Consider the following 18038-nt stretch of genomic DNA (forward strand, 5'->3'; position numbering starts at 1 on the left):
ACAAACAAAGCACTACAGTATAAAATGTATATATTAGGGCTGAAGAAATATAGCATAGAAGAGTGATCTAAGTGGATGAGAGTAATAAAGATTTCCTACAGGGGGAAATTATTTTTAGAAACTGAAGGGTAGAGAGAAGTCTAGTGCAGTGGTCCAAGCACTGATAATAATACTGTGTAGCCTCTAGCAAGTTACTTAACCTTTCTGTCTCAGACTCATTTCCAAAACAGAATAGTGCTCACTAGATAGGGGTGGAGTGTTCCCTCGCAGGTGGCGCTCACTGGAAGGCCTCAGTGAGTTAATGGGTAAATGGAGCTTAGTGCTTGATCAATAGAATTAGCAACATCATCTGATATCCCATCTTCACATTCCTGGGAGTCCTCTACAATTGCTCCTAATTCTTTTACAAAGTAACATTTCATTTTCCTAAATTATTTTCTAGTCCTTGTTCATAGTCAACTTGTTTTGTTAAAATTACTTTATTCTTTGTAGAAAATGACGCATGCTCATAAAAAAGAGCTCCAAGCAATAAAGTACAAATAAAGAAGCAAAATAGAGTTGATATTTAAGAACAGAGTGCTGTTCTCATCACGTGGCCCTAGTCCCTTGTATGTGTATTGTTCTCATGCGAGTCACTGAAGCAAAATATTACTCCATGGAACCTGGATGTTTTTGCTAATTCTTGAATAAAGACAAACAAGTTTGTATTATAAAGTATCAAACTACTTTATCTAGACTTTTTCTAAATAAGAAAACTGAACTGACTTTTTCTAGAATAAAAACTGAGGTTATTTGTACAAGACATTGGAAACAAATTCCTCTTGACATTTTCTTTCTGTTTATCAGTGGCCTGAGGCTTCCACCACTAAACCCAAAGCTGTAGATACCTATTGCTTGGATTATAAGCCTTCCAAGGGAAGAAGGTAACGATGTTTTTTAGCATATGTGGAAATTGATATTGCATCCTGTAACTCTGGAAAAACTCATTGTTCAGATTTATGTGAAGGGTTTAGCCTGAAAATAATCTGTTGAGAAAGGAGAAAGATTTGTAATATCCAACAATTTCAAAGCCAAAGTTTCTAGTTCATTGCTCATATTTAGAGATAAGAAAGTAGGCCCAGGAGAACTGGGAGGACAGGGCAAAAGTCACAGTGGACTAAGATCACAACCCAAGTCTCCTGACATGTAGCCATTTGGAAACATTTCTTTCTATTTGCGTCCTGGAAGATGGACAAGAGGCAAAATATATATATATATATATATATATATATATATATATATATATATATATATATATATATAAAAGGATATAAGGGCGGGCGCGGTGGCTCTTGCCTGTAATCCCAGTACGTTAGGGGGCTGAGGCAGGTGGACTGCCTGAGGTCAGGAGATCGAGACCAGTCTGGCCAACATGGTGAAACCCCATCTGTACCAAAAATACAAAAAAATTAGCCAGACGTGGTGGCATGCACCTGTAATCCCAGCTACTTGGGAGGCTGAGGCAAGGGAATTGCTTGAACCAGGGAGGCGGAGGTTGCTGTGAGCCGAGATGGTGCCACTGCACTCCAGCCTGGGTAACAGAGCGAGACTCCGCCTCAAAAAAATAAATAAAAAAATAGAAAGGATATAAATATACGGTTAAATAGGAGAAATAAGACCTAGGGTTCAATAGGTCAGTAGAGTGGCTTTAGTTAACAATAATCCATTGAACACTTCAAAATAGCTAGAAGAGAATAATTTAAACATTCCTAGCATAAAAAGAAGATAAATATTTAAGGTGGTGGATATCCCAGTTGCCCTGATTTGATCTTTACACATTATATGAAGGTATCAGAATAGCACATGTTGGCTAGGCACGGTGGCTCATGCCTGTAATCCCAGCACTTTGGGAGGCTGACGTAGAAGGATCACTTGAGGCCAGGAGTTTGAGATCAGCCTAAGCAAAATAGTGAGACCCTGTCTCTACAGAAAAATTTAAAAATTAGCCAGGCATGGTGGTATGTGGCTACAGTCCCAGTTACCTGGGAGGCTGATGCAGAAGGATTAGTTGAGCCCAGGAGTTCAAGGCTGCAATGCAGTGAGCATTACAGCCTGGGCGACAGAGTTAGACCCTGTCTCAAAAAATATATATGTAATATAAAATTACATATACCCCAAAATATGTAAATCTATTATGTATCAATTTTTAAAAAGGAATAAAAAGAGTAGGTAGTTCAACTAAAAGCTCAAGACAGGCAATTGTATTAGTCAGAAAGTAAAGCTTTCTGGAGAGTTTCCTAACTTCTGAATAAACTTCAGAAGGTTTTGCAGAATTAGACTAGTGGAAACATAAGGCTCATGCTAAAAAATTTCAGAAAGTGCTCTTGCCCTTTTAAGTGCAAAATAAGCAGATTGCAAAGGCGCTTTTTGTCTCCACCCTGAAAGGTGGTGTTTGTACCTAAGAAGGGAGGAACGAGAGGGCCTGAGTACTGAGGCTTCCCATCCACTTATACAATTTCCCAGTGGGGACCTGGGGATCTGAAAGGCCTGTGCCAAGTCAGGCTTTATGCCGGCGTTGAAAAGTGCTACACAAGTGGGCAGAAACAATGAAGAAATGCTTTGTGGGATTAGAGAGACCTCACATCCCCCAATACGCTGTTAATATCACTTGTTGAAATTAGAGACTGGGCACAGTGGCTCAAGCCATAATCCCAGCACTTTGGGAGGCTGAGGTGGGAGGATCCCTTGAGCCCAGGAGTTCAAGACTAGCCTGGGCAACATGGTGAGACCGCATCTCTACAAAAAAAAATTATTTTTTAATTTTTTTGGAAGCAGGGTCTCATTCTGTTACCCAGGCTGGAGTGCAGTGGCACAGTCATAGCTCATTGCAGCCTCGAACTCCTGGGCTCGACTGATTCTCCCATCTCAGCCTCCATGCCCAGCTAATTTTTTTTTTTTTCAGATGGAGTTTCACTCTTGTTGTCCAGGCTGGAGTGCAGTGGCACAGTCTCAGCTCACCGCAACATCCGCCTCCTGGGTTCCAGTGATTCTCCTGCCTCAGCCTCCTGAGTAGCTGGGATTATAGCCGTGCGCCACCACACCTGGCTAATTTTTGTGTTTTTAGTAGAGTTGGGGTTTCACCATGTTGGCCAAGCTGGTCTCGAACTCCTGACCTCGTGATTCACCCGCCTTGGCCTCCCAAAATTCTGGGATTACAGGCGTGAGGCACCGCGCCCAGCTCGTTCTCAGCTAACTTTTATATTTTTTGTAGAGAAAGGATTTCAAACTCCGGGGCTCAAGCAGTCTGCCTGCCTTGGCCTCCCAAAGTGCTGGAATTACAGGCGTGAACCACTGCACCTGGCCTACAATTTTTTTTTTTAATTAGCTGGGTGTGGTGGCATGTACCTGTGGTCCAAGCTACTCAAGAGGCTGAGGTGGGAGGATGTCTTGAGCCCAGGAGGTTGAGGCTGCAGTGAGCTGTGATTGTACCACTGCACTCCAGCCTGACAACAGAATAAGACCCTGTCTCAATAAAAAAAGAAAAAAAAAAAAAAGAAGAAGAAGAAACTAGCATAAGTTTTTAGTGAGGAGAGGCTATCTCTAAATCCCCACCATGACTGCACCCTTGGGCTTCAAGACATACTTTAAGGGGGTGCTCAGGTACACCGGAGCTGTCCAATCCTAAGAGCCGCTGATGTTTTCACAGGTGGGCTGCAAAAGCACCAAGCACCAGAATCACATATGGGACTATCACCAAAAAGAGAGGCTACTGCACAGAAGACCAGACTATTGAGAGCTGGAAAGAAGAAGGTTTCCCAATGGGCTTGAAGCTTGCTGTGCTTGGTATTTTCATCATCGTGGTGTTTGTCTACATAACTGTGGAAAATAAGTCGCTGTTTGGTTAAGTAATTTAGGAGCAAAGCAATACTCCAAGCGAGGCCTCCTGCTTCAGGAAAGAACCAAAAAAGTACCCTGAAGGGCAAGCCTAGCCCACAGCCCTCCCTGGCAGGGAGCCTTCCCTTGCACTGTGCTGCTCTCACAGATTGGTATCTGGGCTCAGCCAGGTGGAAAGAACCAATGGGAGAACGAGGCACCTGTATTAAGAGCATGATGGTTAGGAAATCCCCCAAGTCATGTCAGCTCTCATTAAAGGTGCTTTCATATTTGAGCAGGTGTCAAACAAGGAAACTGTCTGACATTTTTTTTCTAACTCTGGTGACAAGCCATAGGTCGCATTTTATTCAGTCTTCCAATTGTATAGCCAACTCTGGGAAACAGCTAATTTACAGCAGAGAAATGTGTCTAGTTTAGCAAACACAAAGAAATGTCCAACACCATGGAAACAATTTAGAAGAGGATAGCATTTTTGCCTTTGAAACTTAGCAAGGTTTTAAAAAATTACCATCTGACAAAGAAATGTAATAACTATGGCCTCAGGGACCAGGCAGAGCTGTGTAGGCACCCGGCTCCTCTCTTTATCGGCCCTGTGACCTTGGGTGAGTTAGTTGTCCTCCCTGATTTTCAGTTTCAACTTTCAAGGGTAGAATAGGCCTCTTAGGGTGATTAAGAATTTGAGGAAATAATGTGCGTAATGTACTTAGTGTGGTCCACACCTGACTTGTAGCAAGTACTCAATAAATGCTTAAGCAATGTTACACTTTGGCACAATATTGGAGGAGCTAATTCTAGGTACAAAAAAGCACCAGAGGCTGGGCATGGTGGCTCAAGCCTGTAATCCCAGCACTTTGGGAGGCCGAGGTGGGTGGATCACTTGAGGTTGAGAGTTCGAGACCAGCCTGGCCAACATGGTAAAACCCTGCCTCTACTAAAAATACAAAAAATTAGCTGGGCATGGTGGCACACGCCTGTAGTCCCAGCTACTCGGAGGCTGAGGCAGGAGAATCACTTGAACCCAGGAGGCAGAGGTTGTAGTGAGCAGAGATCGTGCCACTGCACTCCAGCCTGGGCAACAGCCTAGGTTCGTGATCCACCCACCTCAGCCTCCCAAAGTTCTGGGATTACAGCATGAGCCACCATGCCTAGCCTGAAAATGCTTATTTAAAAAAAATTTTTTTTAATAGCTTTATTGTGGAATTGCTTGAGTCCAGGAGTTCAAGGATGCAGTGAGCTGTGATCACACTACTTAACTTCAGCCTGGGCCCTGTCTCTTAAAACATATGTATATATAGAGAGATAAATAATTTATATGCCATACAATTCACCTACTGAGAGTTACAATTCAATTATTTTTAGTATATTCATAGAGTTATGCAATCATTCCCACAATAAATTTTAGAATATTTTCATAATTCCAAAAAGAAATCCTTAAGGTGCTTATTTTAATGGTAAACAAAAAGACACAAATTTGTTGTACCATATTATCACAACTGCACAACAGTGGAAGAAAATATGTCAAAATGTTAAGAGTACTTTGGTGACTGGGGCTCTAATTTTTCCCCCATTTCTACTTTTTAAATATTTTTAAAGATTTCTGTAAGCAGTGTATATCAGTTTGCTAATGAGAGAATATAAACATTAATTTTTAAAAATTGCATTCTGTCTGGATGTGGTGGCACATGCTTGTAATCCCAGCACTTTGGGAGGCTGAGGTGGGAGGATCGCTTGAGGCCAGGGGTTTGAGACCAGCCTGGACAACATAGCAAGACCCTGCCTGTAAAACAAAAAAAGAAGAAGAAATTTTTGAAAAACTGCATACTGTATTACAGTTTGAATGCAAAGATCATAAAACTCTAGTAAGGCTGGCTTAAACAGGGATCTATTTTTATCTCATAAAAAGAAGTCTAGGGCCGGGTGCTGTGGCTCACACCTGTAATTCCAGCACTTGGGGAGGCCTAGGTGGGCGGATCACCTGAGGTCAGAAGTTCGAGACCAGCCTGACGAACATGGAGAAACTGCGTCTCTACTAAAAATACAAAATTAGCCAGGTATAGTGGCGCATGCCTGTAATCCCAGCTACTCAGGAGGCTGAGGCAGGAGAATCGCTTGAACCTGAGAGGCGGAGTTTGCAGTGAGCCGAGATCAGGCCATCGCGCTCCAACCTGGGCAACAAGAGTGAAACTCAGTCTCAGAAAAAACAAAAAAGTCTAGAGTTTAAGATGTTCAGTATTGTTTAAAATGACCAAAAATGTAATATAATGCTGATTCAAACAAACCAAGTGCGGAAAAAATTATGATCAAGGAGATGTGAAACTGACCCGATTTTTGGTGGTATTCAGAGAGGTTTGTTTTGACCGAGCTGCAGCAGCTGTCTGACTCCCAGGGGAAAAAGCGAAAGGCTAAGAGAATCCCAGACACTGGCCTGGCACCTTGGAACTGCTGAAATTCCATGAAGAATCCAGATAATGGCCATCACATTATCATTTAAGGCAGGACACAAGGACTAACCATGTCTCTTCCCCAGCTCTACGTATTTCATCCTGAGCAGCAAGGCAGGCTGAGAAAGTGGGCATTGGAGCCTTAGCAGCCTCTGTGTCAGACAGACAAGGGAGAAGAGGATTGGTCATAGGAGTAAGCAGAGCCAACCTACAGTGGTGGTCACATGCACTTAAAAAGGAAAACTTATGTTGTGTTGTTTTGTTTGTTTGTTTTGAAACAGGGTCTCACTCTATTACCCAGACTGGAGTGTGGTGGATCACCGCAACCTCCACCTCCCCGGCTTACGAACCTCCCACCTCAGCCTCCAGAGTAGCCGGGACTACAGGCCCGTGCCACCACACCTGGCTAATTTTTTTTTGTATTTTTTATAGAGATGGGGTTTTACCATGTTGCCCAGGCTGGTTCAGAACTCCTGGGCTCATGTGATCCTCCCAAAGTGCTGGGTTTACAGGTGTGAGCCACCGCGCTCCACCGAAACTTCTGTTCTTAATAAAACCAAACGTTATAAAAAATAAAACTCCTAGAAAGTTGGCGGGGCGCGGTGGCTCAAGCCTGTAATCCCAGCACTTTGGGAGGCCGAGTCGGGGGGATCACAAGGTCAGGAGATTGAGACCATCCTGGCTAACCCGGTGAAACCCCATCTCTACTAAAAAATACAAAAACACTAGCCGGACGAGGTGGCGGGCGCCTGTAGTCCCAGCTACTCGGGAGGCTGAGGCAGGAGAATGGCGTAAACCCGGGAGGCGGAGCTTGCAGTGAGCTGAGATCCGGCCACTGCACTCCAGCCTGGGCGACAGAGCGAGACTCTGCCACAAAAAAAAAAAAAAAAAAAGAAAGTTTCCTCCATTATTTTCAACTTTTCCTAGTTCTTTTATGTTAGGATTCTGGAATCAGTTTAAAGACACTGCACAAGACAATTACTTTTGTGTCTGACCATTCAAGGTGTGAGTCCCCAACCAGCAGTATCAGCATCTCAGGCTCCGTCCCAACTACTGAGCCAGAATCTGCATTTCAACAGGATCCCAGGTGATTCCTACCCAAATTAAAGTTTGGGAAGCATTGTGGTGGCGCATCCCTATCAGATGCTGTGATATAGTGATATAATAAAAAATTTATATTTTGTCTCTGCCCTGGTTCCTGGCACACAGTTCCTAAAACCTTGGAATCTCCTGCGTGGTAAGAGTGTCTTTTGTATGCTATTTGAGATGACTGGTGACTGGGGGCCACTAGATAGCTTCAGAATGGGGACAGGTCACCAGAAAGACCAAGGCAGGATTCTAGAGTTAGAACTTTCAGTCCCATCCCCCCAGCCTCCAGGAAAGGGAGATGAACTGAAGGTTAAGTTGGTCATGAATGGCCAATGATTTGATCACTCATGCCTCCGTAATGAAGCCTCCATAAAAACCTAAAAGGACTGGGTTCAGAAGCGGGTTCTGGGTAGCTGAACCTATGGAGATGCCTGGGGGGTGGAGTGCTGGAGAGAGCACAGAGCTCCGCGCCCCTTCCCGTATGCTTCACCCTGTGTGTCTCTTCCATCTGACTGCTCATCTGTACCCTTTATTATTAAACCAATACATGTAAGGAAAGTGTTTCCCTTACTTTTGTGAACCACCCTAGCAAATTAATCTAACCCAAGGAGAGAGTCCTAGGAACCTTGATTTATAGCCGGTTGGTCAGAAGCACAGGTCACAATGTAGGGTTCATAACTGGCATTGGAAGTAGAGGGCAGTCTTCTGAGACTGAGCCCTGAACCTGTGGGATCTGATGCTGTGCCCAGGCAGACAGCGTTGGAATTGAATTGAATTAAATTATAAGGCATCCGGTTGGTGTCTGATGGATAATTTGGTGTCAGAATTGCTTGGTATGTGGGGAAAAAACCCATACATCTGGTGTCAGAAGTGTTGTGGTGGCTGGGAGTAGGAAAAAACACTTTGGTTGGCCGGGCATGGTAGCTCACACCTATAATCCCAACACTTTGGGAGGCTGAGGTGGGCAGATTGCTTGAGCTCAGGCGTTTGAGACCAGCCTAAGCAACATGGCAAAACCCTGTCTCTATAAAAAATACAAAAATTAGCCATGTGTGGTGGTGCATGCCTGTAGCCTCAGCTCCTTGGCTGACTGAGGTGGGAGGATCGTTGAACCCTGGAGGTTGAGGATATAGTGAGCCATGGTTTCAATACTACACTCCAGCCTGGGTGACAAAGTGAGACCCTGTCTCAAAAAAACAAAACAACAACAACAACAAAAACCCAAAACAAACAAATAAACAACAACAACAACAAAAAAAAACCTTTGTTTTTTTCCTATCTCTAATAGATCCATATATAGGAGGAGTCTCTAAAACTCAGGTCAGAGGACCAGTGAGTTAAGTCTATCAGGAACCTAAGTGCAATGGGGGACACGTTCCCTCTTGGAGAAAAACTTGTCTTAGAAGAAGAGACTCAAGGCATACAAGTTTGGTCCCAGGCAATGTGTCACCATCCGTTCAACAATCGATTAGCACCTCTTGTTCCCTTGCAATAAAATGACAAATAAAACCAGTCAGGCGTGGTGACTCACATCTGTAATCCCAGCGCTTTGGTAGGCAGAGGTGGGAGGATCACTTGAGGCTGGGAGTTGAAGACCAACCTAAGCAACATAGCAAGACTCTGTCTCTATGAAAAGAAAGAAGGAAGGAAGGAAGGAAGGAAGAAGGAAGGAAGGAAGGAAGGAAGGAAGGAAGGAAGGAAGGAAGGAAGGAGGGAAGGAAGGAAAGAGAGAGAGAGAGGAAGGAAGGAGAAAAAGAAAGAGAGAGAGAGAGAAAGAAAGAAAAGAAAAAAAAGAAAGAAAGAAAGAAGGAAGGAAGGAAGGAAAGAAAGAAAGAGAGAGAAAGAAAGAAAGAAAAAGAAAGAAAGAAAGAAAAAGAAAAGAAAGAAAGAAAGAAAGAGAAAGAAAGAAAGAAAGAAAGAAAGAAAGAAAGAAAGAAAGAAAGAAAGAAAGAAAGAAAGAAAGAAAGATAGATTAGCTACTCAGGAGGCTGAGCCCAGAGGATCACTTGGGCCCAGGAGTGAGCTATTATTGTGCCACTGCACTCCCCCTGGGTGACAGAGCAAGACCCTGTCTCTAAAAAACTTTTTTTTAAATCAGTATAAGATATAGTTCCTGCTCTCAAGGAACACACAGTCTGACAGGAGAGCTGAAAAGTCAACAGACATTATGGTGTTAAGTGATATCCTTTTGATGGTGGCATAGGGTACCCTGGAAGCACAAAAGAGCAACCTTCTCTGATATTGGGAGTAGACAGGGGTAGCTTCCTAGAAAAAATGGTATCACAGCTGAAGCCAGAAGGATGGGTAGGACTCAGTCCAAATAAGGGAAAAGTGGGCAAGGCTAAAGGAAAAGTCTGCCAGGCGAGGGAGCGGTATTTACGAAGACTAGCATGTGAGAGACAGTGTGGCAGGTTTAGGGAGACACAAGAGAGTGAAGAGGGTGGGGAGAGATGCGGCTGGAAAAGAAGATGGGATTCAGATCATGGAGGTTCTTGGGACCATAGGAAGGAAAATATGGTCTTTGTTAAAGTTTGAACTTTAATGGAAGTCAATGCACAAGAAAAGGAACTCTTCTAAGGACTAACAGTGTCTGCCTCCCTGATTGTCTTCCATGTCAGTTGCCACAGCCTCCTGCCTGAGAGCTGGAGAGGCAGGCTTCTAAGGAGGGGCCAAACCAAGGAGCTGTGTGCTGAATTCCTTGAGGGACTTGGGACAGAGGAGAGGCAGGTCAGTTTGCAGTGTATTTGCAGCAATAGATGTGGGCAGCCCAACGTGGGTGCCTTTGACACGGGCAGTGAATGGGGCAATGCTACTGGAGCAAAAGCAGCAGAGAAGGAATGAGGAGCTGCTGGCCAGTGGCTGAGATAGCTTTGTGGGACTCCCAGGGATAACAGAATTGTGGCTGCAATTGCCCAGTGCAAATAGGGCAGGGGAATTGGGGGTGAAGAGGAACAGTTGAAACCTCTCTGCTTAGAAAACTCTAAGAATGCACTTGCCCTGTTTTGTGAGTATTTGTGATGTGACCCAAGTGTTTCCCCATCCTCTTTTTTTTTTTTTTTTTTTTGAGACAGAGTCTCACTGTCACTCAGGCTGGAGTGCGGTGGCATGATCTCAGCTCACTGCAACCTCCGCTTCCCGGGTTCAAGTGATTCTCCTGCCTCAGCCTCCCAAGTAGCTGGGATTACAGGCACGTACCACCACACCCAGCTGATTTTTGTATTTTTAGTAGATATGCGGTTTCACCATGTTGCTCTGGCTGGTCTTGAACTCCTGACCTCAGGTGATCCACCTGCCACGGCCTCCCAAAGTGCTGGGATTACAGGTGTGAGCCACTGCACCCAGCCCATGATCTTCTTTTTAAGGCTCACCTTTCCCTGGTAATCTGGGGAAAACAGGTCCAGGGAATGGGGCTGACTGACGTCCCAGGATCACTGCCATCAAGCTGACCTCCGCAGAGAGCTGATGCAGGCCAGGCCAATTCTCCCATTGCTGCCCTGTCCCTACATTCTCCACAATACAGTGACATAGGCTGTGTTACATGTAACAGGCTTTTCTGACATTTTAGATGGAAGTGAAAATGTATATGAAATTGAAATGTGGGGACGGAAGAACCTTAACACCGAATGCTAAATGAATCATTCCCAGAATCCTAGGAAAATAAAAAGTGCTAACCCCGTCAAAAGTGCATTGAAGCGGCTAGCTTTGCTTCCTGCTTCAGGATTCATCCTTTTCCAAGGGCCTCACCTTTAACCCTTCAGAGTGATTCTCCACCCTGAGACCCCTGTACAAGGCACAGTCATATCTCCCTCCCAGCGGCTTACAATGATTCAGATGTAGTTCTGGTCTCAGACTCAATCCTGCCTGAATCTATATAAAGAAAGAGAAAAATCTCCCTCACTCCAAAACAGCATAATATGCCAAGATTTCTCCTGCTTCCAACGTGTGGAGTGTATTTGTTTGTTTTCAAATCTTATGCTTCGTTCTGTTTCTGCAATTTCTAGAGCACACCTGGGGACCTGATACATAAAAAACTGGCCTTACCTCAGTGCCTTCTCCAACAGCAGAGTCATTGACTCACCCCCATCCCACCTTCAGCTATACAAGGACCCATGACCTTGAGATTTTCTTGACCCTGGGCCAAATCAAATTCTAAGGCAGGGCTCTCTCCCCCACTAGTCTCAGCAATAGGAAGAGAATCAGTCTAGAGATTGATTTCTTCTTGTCAAGAGCAAACTCCCAGCCAGCGAGGTGTTTTATTTTTTCAGTTTCAATGACTCATCTGCCTCCCCTACAAATCTTGGAGCTCCCTGGGTCGAGGACTGTATCTTAATCATCTCTGGATCTCCTCTCAAAGTGATGTCTGTGCTACCTCCAGAAAGAGCCCATTTCCATTTTGAGCAGTTTCCAACTCAAAGAGACATTTGAAACCACAAAACCAATACCCCAGATTTTGCCTCCTGTTTATCCCTGTGACAAGAAGTCCCTAAAATGAGCAAACTGCTGTTGAAAGGCATTCCCAATCAACCTCATTATGTAGCGTTTAGCCTTCTAACACACTATCATTCTCAGGGCATCGAAGTGCCCATTCCTATAAATGTTGCTATTTACAGCAGGGTCAGTCCTGCCACCCAGCAAAAGTGTTCTCCATCCCATGGCCAAACAGTGAAGTGGTGCCCTGGCTGGAGAAACAGGATTGAGCTAATTGCATGTCACACAGACACACTGGATTTCACCAGCTTGTGTTCTACAGATGGGGCAATGAGGCCAATTCTATCGCATGCATGCTGTTTAAATCTCTACCCAGTCAGTATTCAGGCTGGCAGATGGAAGAAATTCTTAAAGGCTCTACTTCTGTTCTTCGACATTCAAAGAAATACTGTGCTACCACCTCTTAAAAATAATTGGTTAAGTACCAAGTTATTTTCATTCCCACAGTCATAAATAAAGAAGTGCTAGACCACAATGTTTATATCTATAGTAGTTGATAATCTTACATGCAAGAAAAATGATTGTTGATGTTTAGGAGGTTGCTTTTCTTGCTTTTTTTCCTCCCTTCCTTTCCTCCCCTACCCCTACCTCCCAGCCAAGAAAAGTCTTGTTGATTAGAGTAACGAGAAGGGACTGATTTGGAAGTAAAATTAAACTTGACTCTTTCCTGAAGCAAGAACGTAATCTCAAGACTAAAATAAGAAAGTGCCTAACTAACTTGGCATTTTATTCTGAGGAAAATTCCCGATAGAAACTTGGATGGAAGAAAATGAAAGGGAAGCCAATTAGCCTGTGTTAAGCAATGCTAACTTTTAACAAGCTTGCTCAAGAAGAAATGAACCTGTTAAGAGGGTCATCCAGGGCTTCCTTGCCGCCTCGGTGCACAGCCCAATCATGCTTCCTTCTTGTTCATTTTGACAAAGCAGGGGAGTGAGAAGCAAGAAAAAAAAAATATGCGGAGGTGTTGCAGCAACTTGCTAATCAGCACTGCTACAGGATCGCCAGCATTTACAGGACTGCATTCACTGAGAAATGATGGCTCCTATGAATGCTCTCGTGTGTGGGCGTCACCTAAACACAACCCTGCCTAATGAATCAATCTCTAGAGAGCCAGAGGGGGCTATTCTAGGTACTGCAGATGTGGATGAGGACGGCTCTCCTCATTTCCTGGCAACAGGAGAGTGGTGTGACAACTCCAATTCCTAGAGAGCCATTGGCAAAATCCTCTTTGGGTTCAAGGGTTAGCTAAAGATATGTGGAGGGGAAATGATGAGTTTATCTTTTTTGTTAATTTATTGTTACTGGACTTTTTAAAATTTGGCTCTTAGAAGGAGAATGGGTTATTAGTGTTCATTACTGTTCTGATTAGGAGGAAGCTCTTTTTTCCTTCCCAGATTAATGTCGGGTAACCCTTCAAATTGGCAAACAGAGAAGGGCAACTCTACAACGTGTATGAACAAGGATGGCTTTGCTGCTGTGAAGAACACATTGCCCTCACTTGCATTACTAGAAAAGAAAGGTGAGATCTGGCCTAAGAAGGGCTGAGGCAGAATTTTAAAAATAAATATTCATTCACTCCAAGAAAAGTAACAGGCAAGGCAAGGGTTAAAAAGAAAAGAAGCAAATTTTCCTCTGCTTAGCAGCTCACTTCAAGGACAGTTATAAGATAACGCTGTGCTGTCCGAAAAGCCAAGGCCAAAGGAATGGGCTCCAGACACCCACTCCTCCCTCCAGAGCAAGGTTGAAAGGAAAAAAAAAAAGAGAGAGAGAAAGACAAATTCCTTTCCTGTTACTCCTTTCCCTGGCTTCTTAAGCATAACTGTTTTACAAATGTCTGTACTTAGCCAGTTCTTGTTTTAATTTGGACTCAGCTACAAGGCCACCAGCTATGCAAGGCCACAAGTTATGCCCTATATGATTAACTGCCTTTATTTTGCTTTTGTAAGCCCGCTTATAAAAACCCTGCTCTGTCTTTGTTCAATGCTCAGCTTTTTGGATGTGAATCCACTGAGCCGGTGCATACCTTAAAATAAATATCCTCCTGTTCTGCCATATCAATCTCTCCGTTCCTCAGTTTACCTCAACAGGGCAACGTTGGGGAGAGTGTCCTGAGCAGGAGATCCAGGATCCAATCCTACCTCTGCCCTGGCAGGCTCCCTTGGGGCCTCAGCTTCTTCATCTGTAAAATGAGCACCAGAATGATCTGAGCCAGAAACTATGCAACGGGGAAACTTAAAGCCATTATGCTAAGTGACATAAGCCAGTCAGAAAAGGACAGATATTATATGATTCCATTTACATGAGTTACCTAGAGTAGTCGGATATACAGAGATAGAAAGCAGAATGGTGTTGGCAGGGGCTGGAGACTGTGGGGAATGGGGAGTTACTGTTTAATGGGTACAGAATATCCATTTTGGAGAATGAAAAAGGTTCTGAGATGGACGGTGGTGATGGTCGCACAGCAGCATGGATGTGCTTAGTGCCACTGAACTGTACCCTTAAAATGGTTACAAGGGTAAATTTCGTTATGTATATTTTACCACTATTTTTTTGAGACGGAGTTTCGTTCATGTTGCCCAGGCTGGAGTGCAATGGCGTGATCTCAGCTCACCGCAACCTCTGCCTCCCGGGTTCAAGCCATTCTCCTGCCTCAGCCTCCTGAGTAGCTGGGATTACAGGCATGCACCACCACACCCGGCTAATTTTGTATTTTTAGTAGAGATGGGGTTTCTCCATGTTGGTTAGGCTGGTCTCAAACTCCCGACCTCAGATGATCCTCCTGCCTCAGCCTCCCAAAGTGCTGGGATTACAGGCATGAGCCACCGTGCCTGGGCCTTTCACAATATATATTATAAAATAAACTAAGCAACTATCCACAACATTCACTCAAAGTATCAGGAGTCTCAAATTCAAGCACCCATGGGGGTCAGGCCATTTGTATGAGCGAGCCCATGGTCTTGCCTAGCGTACAGAGGGGATAGTAGCTCCCAGCCCAGCCAAGCCATGCCATGCAGGAATGTGATTAGACTTTTCAAGAGGAAGGGAAAAGTCTGAGTATTTATGTGAAATGTCTTAATTATTTAAATTGGCAACTAATTCAAAATTTTAAAAAGCAACAAACTGTGGGCAAACAAAATAAATCTGCAGGTGAGGTTCTGTTTTCTACCTCTCTGTAGGTAACCAGTCTGTATAATCTACTTTTCGTTTCTTCTTCTTTTGCCAGCATTCCCACCCCACACATCTCCCTTAATAACAGGTCCTGGCCAAGACAAACTATCTGGATAAGTCCATTGATGTTCTACATTGTGTTCCTATGGGAGCCCAGCCAGAATATGCCAGCATAGGCAGGACACACCCACCTGCAACCAGGCAGGTGCAATGGCATCAACACTGCCATCGTTCTAGCAGAGCCTATCAGAGATCTGGGGTACACGTGTGCATTTTCTAGCCCCAAACTCACTTTTACCTCAAGAATTCCACTAATTCTTATCATTATTTTCTTAGTTTTCTCAATGGAGACCTAGTGAAATAGTTCTCACCTCCTCTCCCATCACATCACCCTCCATGTCTTTGATCTCTTAATTTCTGGTGTAAAACCAGCTTCCTTACTACATCTGATGTCCACACTCACTACCATATTCAGAAGTCAGATGAGGCTGGGTGCAGCTGTAATCTCAGCACTTTGGAAGGCCGAGGTGGGCGGATCACTTGAGGTCAGGAGTTTGAGACCAGCCTAGCCAACGTGGCGAAACCCCATTTCTACCAAAAAAACCCACAAAAGTTAGCCAGGTGTGGTGGCACATGCTTGTAATCCCAGCTACTTGGGAGGCTGAGACAGAAGAATTACTTGAACCCAGGAGGTAGAGGTTGCAGTGAACCGAGATTGTGCCACTGTACTCCAGCCTGGGCGACAGAGCAAGGCCCTATCTCAAAAAAAAAAAAAAAGAAAAGAAAAAGAAAGAAGTCAGATGATATCATGCATCTTTCTTGATTTTTGACAAGTGTGGAAGATACATCCCAATGTGTAAGCTTCTAGAGTACAAAGGTTTTATACTTCATGGGAGTAGCAGCAGCCATGCAGATTCTAGAGGTCGCCTGTACTGTATTTCACTTATAAGCCTGATACTGCAACTTGGCAAAAGAACATAGGCAGCATTCCACATTTGCTAGCAGCTTCATTTAAAGGTGGGACGTTGCTTGCGAAAGTAGGCCATTTGGAGAGGTGTGGGGAACATATCACCAATCATCTGCCAGTTCGATGCCTGCTTATACCAAATCTGGTAGCAAAAAGGAGAAACTTGAGCATTTCCTTAGGCTAGACTTTCTACAAGTAATTCTGGGTGACAGCACAGATGTCTCTTGCTTGTAAGAAGCCATCAAAAGGTTCTTTTGGATGTGCTATGCTCTCCCTAAGTGGGGAAGCAGAAGTACTGCTTAGATAAACAGATCTGCATTCTCAGGAAATTCTGCTCTGCTGGCTACGGGAAGGCTGTAGGCTGTTTTCAGTGAGTCTTTCTGCCCAACCACCCATGTGGTTCAGTGTGGCCCTATGCCCAGCGACGCCTCTTTCGATCAGCACTTTTCCCCAGACTACTACAGTTTACCTGTTTGAGAGCCATGACAATTTTTCTCCTGTTTATCATTCTGCTGACAAGTATAGAGAGCCTACTATGTGCTGGGCACTATGCTAGGAGCTGGGATATAACAATAAGTAAGACACTCTCCCCTCCCTCAAGAAGCTCACCAAATAGTGGGGGAAGCAGAGCCATAAACAGATGATTATAACCTGGCCTGACTGTTTGGATGGATGCAGTTTTGGTGCTCTGCCCAGATCCCCTTCCCTGGCTCAGCACACTCACTTCTGTGGCATGGGGGTTGGCTGCTGACAGCTCATGGGTGCCCCTCTCCTCCTGAGAGTTGCCCTCAGATGATGGGTGCTGCCTCTCCTACTCCCTTATACTCACCCACTCCCTTATATCCTTTGGCAGCCCACAGCCAAAGGATGGACTGATGTGGAAAAACAAAAGGTCAGCCCTGGGCACAGTGGCTCATGCCTATAATCTCAGCACTTTCAGAGGCCAAGGCAGGAGGATCACTTGAGGCCAGGAGTTCAAGACTAGCCTGGGCAACCTAGGGAGACCTCATCTCTACAAAAAATAAACAAAATCAGCCAGGCGTGGTGGTGCACACCTGTAGTCCCAGCTCCTCAAGAGGCTGAGGTGGGAGGATTGCTTGAGCGCAGGAAGTTGAGGCTGCAGTAAGTCAAGATTGTGCCACTGTACTCCAGCCTGGGTGACAGAGTGAGCCCCTGATTTTTACAAGGAGGAGCACTGGTCAAGCGCGGTGGCTCATGTCTGTAATCCCATCACTTTGGGAGGCCGAGGCGGGTGGATTATCTAAGGTCAGGAGTTTAAGACCAGCTTGGCCAACATGGTGAAACCCTGTCTCTACCACAAATACAAAAATTAGCTGGGCATGGTGGCAGATGCCTGTAATCCCAGCTACTTTGGCGGCTGAGGCAAGAAAATCGCTTGAGTCAGGGAGGCGGACGTTGCAGTGAGCCACGATGGCGCCATTGCACTCCAGACTGGACAACAGAGCGAGACTCTGTCTCCAATAAATAAATAAATAATAACTAAATAAATAAATAAGGGAGCATTAAGGTGGGGAGAGGATAATTCTGCAATATTATTTATGCTCCAGAAGACCCCACCCATCCACTCTGAATCCGGACAGGGCTAGACTTTACCTGGGACCACAGATCTGTTTGGCTCCTTCCCCTTATGCACTTTCAGACCCTTATAGATCTTTCTGGAGAGACTACTGCAATAATTCATATGCCTGGATCCCTGTCTGAGGCTCTGCTTCTACAAAACCCTACACATGACAGTCTTATGGGGACAATATTTGGTGGAAATCTTCCTGAAATTTATACCTTTCTTTGAGGATATTGAATTAGATGATATTCCTACTAACTCTTTTTTTTTTTTTTTTTTTTTTTTTTTTTTTGAGACAAGTTCTGGCTCTGTCACCCAGGCTGGAGTGCCATGCACGATCATGGCTCACTGCAGCCTCAACCTCCCAGACCCAAGCAATCCACCCACCTCAGCTTCCTGGAGTAGCTAGGACTACAGACATGTACCAACA

General features: G+C 44.6%; 1 protein-coding gene across 2 annotated transcripts in view; it reads left to right on the top strand.

Moving 5' to 3' along the window:
• The window catches only part of LEMD1 (LEM domain containing 1), a 113431-nt gene extending 109268 nt beyond the window's left edge, over nucleotides 1-4163 (top strand). For both annotated transcript variants that reach the window (XM_050764340.1, XM_050764350.1), the window contains exons 8-9: nucleotides 847-923; nucleotides 3686-4163. In XM_050764340.1, the coding sequence (XP_050620297.1) occupies nucleotides 847-923; nucleotides 3686-3884 (276 nt within the window). In that variant the 3' untranslated portion in view covers nucleotides 3885-4163. The remainder of the gene's footprint in view (nucleotides 1-846; nucleotides 924-3685) is intronic.
• Nucleotides 4164-18038: the final 13875 nt, after the last annotated feature.

The sequence above is a fragment of the Macaca thibetana genome, chromosome 1 (assembly GCF_024542745.1).
Source record: "Macaca thibetana thibetana isolate TM-01 chromosome 1, ASM2454274v1, whole genome shotgun sequence".
In the NCBI taxonomy this organism is placed as follows: domain Eukaryota; kingdom Metazoa; phylum Chordata; class Mammalia; order Primates; family Cercopithecidae; genus Macaca; species Macaca thibetana.